This window comes from Megalobrama amblycephala, linkage group LG1 (assembly GCF_018812025.1).
Source record: "Megalobrama amblycephala isolate DHTTF-2021 linkage group LG1, ASM1881202v1, whole genome shotgun sequence".
NCBI lineage: Eukaryota > Metazoa > Chordata > Actinopteri > Cypriniformes > Xenocyprididae > Megalobrama > Megalobrama amblycephala.
This window is the reverse complement of record NC_063044.1, coordinates 33565509-33574554: the sequence shown is the minus strand read 5'-3', so window position 1 is coordinate 33574554 and position 9046 is coordinate 33565509. Positions and strand designations below refer to the sequence as shown.

At 43.0% G+C, this 9046-nt stretch overlaps 1 protein-coding gene across 1 annotated transcript; it reads left to right on the top strand.

The window, feature by feature from the left end:
* The first annotated feature begins 1267 nt into the window (after positions 1–1267).
* On the top strand, positions 1268–4466 carry LOC125268285 (E3 SUMO-protein ligase ZBED1-like). Its single transcript, XM_048190357.1, has 2 exons — positions 1268–2526; positions 3142–4466. Exons 1-2 carry the CDS (start codon positions 1528–1530, stop codon positions 3985–3987), a joined length of 1845 nt encoding a protein of 614 aa, XP_048046314.1. The 5' UTR covers positions 1268–1527; the 3' UTR covers positions 3988–4466.
* The last annotated feature ends 4580 nt before the right edge of the window (positions 4467–9046 follow it).

Genomic DNA, 9046 nt, shown 5'->3' with positions numbered 1-9046 from the left:
GCCCCCAACCGAAGGCCAGGGGGGAGCCGGAGGAACAGACCACGGGGGCTCTAAGAAGGTCGGGGTCCTGGCTGAATGCCAGGGCGGCACTGGAGGAACTGACCAGGCGGATTCCCTGGGGTCTGGAGTCCTGGCTGGTTGCCAGGGCGGTGCTGGAGGAACTGACCAGGCGGGTTCCAGCGGTTCAGACGGCCGGGGCAGTGGCAGCAGGGCAGAAAGCCTGGACGACGGTGGCAGGACAGAAGGCTTGGTTGACGGCGGCAGAACAGATGGCCTGGGTGGCGCCAGCAGGGCAAGACATTTGGGCAGCAGCAGCGGCAGAACTGGCGGCCTGGGCGGCGGCGGCAGGGCTGGCGGCCTGGGCGGCGGCGGCAGGGCTGGCGGCAGGGCTGGCCAAGGGTGCTCCGTGGCCGAATCAGGGAGAGTGGGCAGCTCGGTGACGGCCTCCATGGCCGAATCAGGGAGAGCGGGCAGCTCGGTGATGGCAGCGGGCTGCTCGGGCTGCTCTGGGACGACGGCAGGCTGCTCGGGCTGCTCTGGGACGACGGCAGGCTGCTCGGGTTGCTCTGGGACGACGGCAGGCTGCTCGGGCTGCTCTGGGACGACAGCGACCTCGGGCTGGCAGACTGCTCCAAAGTCCATAGAGCTCGAGTTCATCCTCAGCTCACGCAGGACAGCCAAAACATAAAAAGTGAGCACAGCCCTCTGGGCCAAGACAGGACTGACCAGGAGAGCAGGCTGCTCAGGAGCGGACTCACTAGCTGGAGCGGACTCACTGGCTGGAGCAGACTCACTGGCGGGAGCAGACTCACTGGCTGGAGCAGACTCACTGGCTGGAGCGGGCTCTGGAGTGGACTCACTGGCTGGAGCAGACTCACTGGCTGGAGCGGACTCACTGATGGCCTCCAGGCCTTGAGGGATGACTGAAGCCTTCCTCCTCCTCTTCCTCCTTTTCCGTGAGTGAGGCGGAGACTCAGTGCCCACCTCCTCTGTGGCCTCTGGAGCGGATTCACGGGCTGGAGCGCGTTCTGGCTGAGCAGGTGTTGCCCATTGGACTCTATGGGAGAGAGAGTTGACAAAGCCCCAAAAGTCCAAAGCCTGCAGCCCCTCCATCTCCCATTGGGGCAGAGGATCGTCGAGACCTTTATTAAAAATCTCCTTAAGCGCCTCATCATTATATTTTAGCCCCACCGCCTCCTTCCAAAACCTCAAGGAAAAGTACCATACCTCCTCTCCCTCCTGGCGTAGAGCCATCACTAGGCCTGGGACGGTTACCGCATTACCGCAATACCGCGGTCACGTGACGCCTACCGCGGGTCTAAACCTGTAACCGTCATCACCGCACAAAAAAAAAAAAAAAAAAAAAAAAAACATACTAAAGCATAAAATACAGGCGGATGACTCATGAGAAAGCCAAAAAAGCAGGACCTCAGTTTTTAATTGCACGTGCTTATTCTGCTTAACACAATTCTCTCACGTGGTTGCGCAGCCGACAATTGCGCATTTAAGCTACTATTCCATCGAAACATGGCAGAGAGGGCTAACTTGGTGGCAAAGCCAAATGTCACGTCGCCAATATGGGGACATTTTGGCTTTGAACCCGATGAAAAAGGACTTCCAGGCAATTTTAATGAGCCCATTTGTAGAATTTGCTACAAAAAGATTCCGGTATCACGTTCAAATACGTCCAACCTGAGGACGCATCTTCGAATCCATCATCCGGCAACATTTGCTGCCCTTGGGAGCACAACAAGTGCTTCGTCTGAAGATCGGCCCACAACCTCAGGCCAGGGACGACAGCTGGGCATCGCAGACTCGTTTGCTAAAGGGACTAAGTACCAACGCGACAGCCATCAGTGGCGAACCCTGACGGATAGTGTGACTCGCCTCCTATTGGAGGAAAAGTTGCCATTTAACTTAGTCGAGAAACCAGCCTTTAAGGCGATGCTACTGGCCTTCGACAAACAATATGTCCCCCCTGACAGAAAATACTTTTCAAAAAAGGCAGTACCAGAGAAGTATATGAAAATGAAGGACAGTTTGACACGCGAGTTAAAGGACGCTGACCATTTTTCTATCACAACAGATATGTGGTCAAGCGTTAACATGATGCCCTATATGAGCGTGACAGTTCATTACCTGAACACCAACTGGGAGCTGAAGTCAAGGTGTTTGGAGACATCCTTCATGCCAGAAAGTCACACAAGTGATAACCTCTCCGAGGCTCTGCGATCAGCTCTTAAAGAATGGTCTCTGGATGAGAAGAGGTTGGCTTGTGTCACTAGTGATAACGGAGCAAACATTGTGGCTGCGGTGAGAAAACTTGGATGGGGATGGCTACCATGCTTCGGCCACAACCTCCATTTAGCCGTCACTAACTCCATGAACGCAGAAAAAGAACGCACTGCCCGGGCCATGGGTTTGTGTCGAACGCTTGTGAACGCTTTCTCCCATAGCTGGCAAAAGAAGCAACGGCTTCAGAAAGAACAAACTGAGCTGGACCTGCCTCAGCACTCCTTAGTACTGGTAAGTTTGAACTCTCTTCCAACTCTGTTTTTGGAAAGATTGACTACAAATAGGCTAGGCCTGCGAGATTTAATTCAATATAATCAATAAATAATCTATTGTAGGCAATTAAACATTTAAGTATGTGATTCTGAAATTCCATTTTCATTAAAAGGCCATCGAAAAAGATATCCAGGCTTACAATCACGGCAGTGTGACACTTTGTTAAATTAAATAGCATTCGTTAAATTATAGCCTTGAACCACACTGAGACCAAAGCGCACACGAGATATAGGCTAAATAAATATAAATATGTAAAAATATATAATATAAATAATATTTATATATATTATAGATTTTTAAATATTTATATTAATTTAGCCTATATGTCTACATATTTATATTAGGCCTACTCTATATGCCTTCGTTAAATAGCCTTCATTAACCACTGAGACAAAAAAGCGCACACGTAATATCTATATAAATATTAATATAGCTAAACATGTACAAATATGTAATATAAAATATAAATCATATTAAATATAATTCATATATTATATAAGTAATATAAAAATATGTAAATTTAAATAATGTTAAAGCAAAGTCTATCCTAAATGTGTTTTAATTTGTTCACAGGATTGCCCCACCAGGTGGGGAACAAAGCAAAAAATGATTGCGCGCATTCTTGAACAAGGCCCTGCCATTCGGAGGGTTTTGGATGACCGGCGCACACAACACCTAATTCCGACGTGGCAGGACATGGAGGTCATGGAATCGGTGAATGCAGCCCTGAAAAAAGTTGCCGATTTCACGGATGCACTGTCTTCTGAGCGAGCAGTGACTGCATCCTCTTTGAAACCGGTGCTGCAGCTAGTCACCGAGGATCTGCTGCTCCCCGCTGAGGAGGACACCCAATTGACGCGCAACCTGAAAGAAAAAATGTCTGCCGTTTTGATGGAAAAATACAGTGCACCCTCAACTCAACAGCTATTGGCAAAGACCGCGTTTGTCGACCCTAGGTATAAGGACATTGACATTTCTGACGAGGTGAAGGATGAGCTCATGCAGGAGATGATGAATGTCCCCGAAGAGCAGCGTGATGACGGTGATGGAAAGGGAGCAAGTGCACCCAACCCTCCCAAAAAACCGAATCTGGCTGACTTACTTGGGAAAAAAAAAGAAAAAACATCTACTCCGACCCCCAAGAGAATTCGTGTAGACACAGAGATCAGAAGGTATTTGCAGGAGGAAGCCCTGGATTCCCACGCAGACCCTCTTGTCTGGTGGCGGGACAATAGTGTCCGATTCCCTCTGCTTTCCAAAGTAGCCCGAAAATATATGACCATTTGCGCTACAAGCATTCCCTCAGAACGTGTGTTCAGTGCTGCAGGTAACGTCGTTACGTCTTTCAGGGCCTCCCTTAAACCTGACAAAGTGAACATGCTAGTTTTTCTAGCAAAAAATATGAAGGCTGGGATGTAAACCATAGCGCCTTTCGTTTTGCCAGCACTTTTTTTTCAGACATAATTTCTGTTCTAAATGTTCTTATTCTAAATGTGAAATAAATGTTAAATAAATGTGTTCCTTATGCTCAATTGCCTTAGCCTCTGTGTGCGCAAAAGTCGTTATAGTTTAAGTGATTGTTTGATGACGACGACTGTAGCCTAATCTGAAGATAAAAATATGGAAAATAAACATGCAAATTAATATCTATTACTGATCAATACGATAAATAAAAATGTGTTTGTTTGTCTTTATGATGCTCTATCTTCAGATCTCTGTTGTGAATTGCGATCAGATCTGATATCGCCCCCAAAAAATATGAAGGCTAGGGTAACCTCGCCTATTATTTCGTTTTGCAGAATTTTTATTTCAGACATCATTCCATTTCTGTTCTAAATGTTCATGTTCTAAATGTAAAAAAAAAAAGTGAAATAAACCTGTTCCTTATATTCGTTTGCCTCCCGTGTGTGTGCGAAAGTTAAAGGGGGGGGGGGTTGCGGGTTGCGGTTTACCGCAATACCGCGGGAATTTATTGCTTTTCAACCGCGGTAAGAAAAATTCAATACCGTCCCAGGCCTAGCCATCACCGCCCCAAGCAAAGCCACACGCTCCCTGCTCGTGGCTGGCGGAACAACCCTCATGCTGCTGGATCCTTGCAAGGGTGGTTCGTTCTGTCACGGTGCACACAAGAACAAGATGTTAGGATCCAGTTGCAGCATTTATTGGTAAATCCAAAGTCAAAATCCATATAACAGGCAGGGGTCAAACTCCACGTAATAAGTCCACAAACAAAAGCCAGAGCAACAAAAGTGCATGTAACAAAATAATAACGAACCACAAACAAAGACAGAAACACTGAGTATAAATAGACAGAAACTAATGAGCAAACACAAAACAGCTGAGTGCAATGAAATGAGGATAATGAGTCCAGGGGGTGAGTATGGGAAATGAAGTCCAAAACAGTGAAATAAGAGTCCATGTTGGAGTGCCCTCTAGTGGCTAAACGGGGCACTCCAACTCATGATCATGACACGCTGTCAGTCACTGCACCAGTGTGGATCTTCACTGTACATCGAAATTACAGATGCTACATCTTGTATGTATAAGTTTCACCGGAAAATGTCATCTGAAGAAATAAGTAACGTCATCCATTTTTGTCTGACCAACTGAAAAAAGTTTTACAATAAATCGTGCAACCAATAGTGCAAATTAGTATTGTTATACTTTGGCAAGGCAAGGCAATTTTATTTGTATAGCACATTTCATACACAATGGTAATTCAAACTGCTTTACATAAAGAAGAACCAAACACATAATAATAATGGAACACATAAGAAATAGATATAACAGTAAAAACAGAGAATTTCGCTATCTAGATGGAAGAGTTGGAAGAGGAAATTTCAGGGAGTTTTTTTGATGTCCGTCAGAGCGTATCTAAACGGATCTATCCATCAGAGCGGATCTAAATGAATCTTCCTCACGCAGAGGGATAACTCTGATAACTTTGTTCTTGAACTGTTAATGTTAAAAACATCAACATTGCGTGACTTGCTGTATGCAGTTAGTATTATTGTTATCCATAATTATGGATTAAGCGAAAACATGTGCTACTGTCTTATTACCCAATGAACCATTGAAATGTCTTACCTGTCCAGCAGAAAAATAGTAATCATCCGTTTTTAGGTCACGCCACCTTTCAAAAGCCCTGCTAACATTTATTCTTGTTTTAGCACAGCCCTTCCACACTTTTTACCACAGTTGTCGATGATGATTGATACAAGCCACCATCTCAAGTTTACTGTAAATACATTCCAGCTGCTGTAAGAAAAGGCTACAAATGATGTGCCACCAGTAGTATCGCATACTAGCAAACTTGTATTTCCCGCGAAATCCTACCAGTACCAGTCAGATTATAAAACATTATTACAAGCTTACTGTTGTGAATCGAGCTAAGGTAAGGAGATAGTTTTGAACACCGATTGGTTATATACTTGCTCAAAAATTGATTTTGGACAATTTTTTACCAAAGTTATGACTGCAGCTTTAATTATACAGTATTTGTTTGTACAGTATAAGTATATAGTCCATAGACTTTTCTATATAGACTGACAAGTAGACTGAAATGCTCTCATTTTTGTTTAAAGTAGTACAGTATATATTCTAACACACAGATAAACTTGTTTATTTTGTAAGGGAAGACATGCATTAAGTACAAAAAAATTCCACAACCATTAAAAAGGGCTTTCTGTAACAGAAAAAGAAAGAAAGAAAAAAAAGCTACAACTTATCTTTTTTCTGTATTTCACATCTGCTCTATAATCAGGCTTATACTTGGTGTTGTGTAAATGTGTACTGCAAATATTGCTGGCTCTTAAAACATTGCTTTGGATAAAAAAGTGAATGTTAATGTTCATAAATGTATAATAACAAGGACTTATTCATTAATGTAGTTAATCAATGTGTTACGGTTCAGTTTTGAATTCTATCAGTCTGAGTAGTGCTGATTTCCATATTAACTCCTGGACTGCAGATGGCAGTACAAGACCAAAGCTGTATGTGTCAATCAAGGGAGGCAAAAACACCTGAGAGCTGTAAATGAACAATCCCATTCATCTCAGGAAAATTATATCATGTCAAACACACACAGTCTCAAAGCCCATATTTTGAATTATACTGCTTGCAGAAAAATCCTTATAGTCAAAATAAAATGTTATTAATGTGTGTTAACAAAAAGTTACGTGTCTCAAGGTTTTCCTGAGGTCAGAGAAGGAAAAACATGGAGAACAGCACAATGTAAAACATCACTGCTTCAAACTCGAAAGAGTTTATGGTAACGTTGTAATGATTTTCTTCTATTGTTGCAAAAATAGAGGTACAGTAACAGTATCTTTGGACTGCATTCAAGATCACTTCCATCATCAGAGCATGTTTTCAGACCTCACCAACCAGATGCTCAAGTCAAGGCAGTTGGACATAGTGGTGTATTAGAGGTAAAAAATTATACACATTCTGATTTCCTGATACGTTACAACAGTGATGATCAAAAGAACATGGACAAAACAGTCACTGTGAACGAGTGCAGAATACGAGTGCCGAATGCTCTATGACATTTATGCCATCATCACCTGGGTGTTCATAGCGTGCAAGTGCAGGTGAGACATGAACAGCTCACGTTGCTATCTGTGTTTGAATTAAAACTCATTTAAACCTTGCCAATTTAAACATTTGTAAGACAGAAACGAAAACTCATGGCACATACGGAACCGTACCGAAACTGTGACCCTAAAACCGTGACAGACGGAACCATGAGTAATCTGAACCGTTGCAGCCTTAGTTTTGACCCATTTAGGATTTAAGTGCATCAATTTTATAATTATTCTATAGTCTTTGAAATATGGTTAAAGTGTACTGATAAATGTACTGACAAGCATGTATGGTAAAATATACTTTAGTGTCATTTCTATTGAAGTCACATATTTACATTTTTGTAATTATACATGTGTAATGAAGTTGTAATTTAGTACATTTAAAATATATTAATTTTAAATATAATTTCAACTATAATGTATTATTTGATTACATGTGCTTTACTATGTTAATCAACACATCAAAATAAGCGTACCTCTTTATAGCATGGCAAAAGATTATTAAAACATGATTTAAAATGTACTTTACAGGGCTCCAGACTGCAACCAAATGGTCGCATTTTGCGACCAAAATTTGAGAGTGTGTGACTGAATTTTACATCCAGTCGCACATGTGCGACCAGTAAATTTGCCTCCCCCACCCTCCGTATTTCTTTTATACATTAAACGTGGAAGGGGCACGTCAATGATCAATGAAATGAGCAATGAAATAATCAATGAGACGCGAGCGCACGCAAGCACACACACACACACACACACACACACTCGCACACATACTCATGAGACGCGAGCACACACTCGCGTCTCATTGAGTGATGCCTGTCTGTGAGGCGGCCAATGCATGTGAGAAGAATAGGGAAAGGCCACTGTAAGTGGCTAAAATGTGTGGAGGGGGAGGGGCCTAGAGATAATCGAGCGCGCGTAAACATCTGTGGGAAGGAAACGGAGACAAATATCATCACAACCTGATATGTGCGTGCGTCTGAGCTATGAGCAAGCGAACTATTGATTCGTTCTTCCGACCTGCGGCTAGTGTACCAGTGCCAGAGTCTACAGTGTCACCGTCGGATGATGATGCAGAGTCAGGTTGGTGTGGCGAAAAAAGCCCGCACTCACCATTTTCGAGAAGACTGGCTGAAAGAATTCAGCTGGCTGAGGTACTATAAGCATTCGAACTATATGAACTGCGAATACTGCAGCAGCTACCCCAGAACTGCGGGGAACACAAAGTTTGCCGATAATACAGGCACTTCGCAGTTTAAACACAATACACTGATTAAACACAATCTCAGCCTAAAGCATCGAGTATGCCGTGACATGTTTATAAATCAAAAAGCAACGCCACTGCCGTTTGCTTTTAAGGCCAATTCACACCGCCCCAACAAACACCAACAAACGAGTGACGTCTGACTGGGAAAATTCCACAACTACACACGTGTAACCATTTTAACAATATTGTCAGGCAAGTTTATTATATTAATAATGTAGCCAAGTATCATATATATTTTCATTGTATTAACGTATTGAGGCAAAACAAAAATACTAACCTGAAATCCGAAGCGCTGTAGCCATAGATCTGATCGTAGCCTAACCTATTGGTTGGTATACACTGGTTTTTAAACTTTTTTTAGCGCGACCCTTTTTATTAACGAGACCCATAAGCATATAAAACCATGTAGCTAAACAAGCCAAAACGAATTATTAAAAAACGAAACTGAAGGTAAACCTGCGTTGCTCTCATGGTGGTTATAACGTCGTTACCTCTATCTTTCGGTGAAGTGGAGCAGCTGCTCTTGCTGAATGGCACGGATTGCACTATGGACTATTGTACCTTTTGTATATTTTTATTTTTAACTGTATTTTATTTTTTATAACGAGCAAGCTGCGATGTC

Bases quoted from the DNA above. Each gene is read 5' to 3' on its own strand.
- LOC125268285 (XM_048190357.1), top strand. From the start codon at position 1,528: ATGGCAGAGAGGGCTAACTTGGTGGCAAAGCCAAATGTCACGTCGCCA. The intron at 2,527-3,141 runs GTAAGTTTGAAC...ATTTGTTCACAG, and splicing joins CTCAGCACTCCTTAGTACTG to GATTGCCCCACCAGGTGGGG.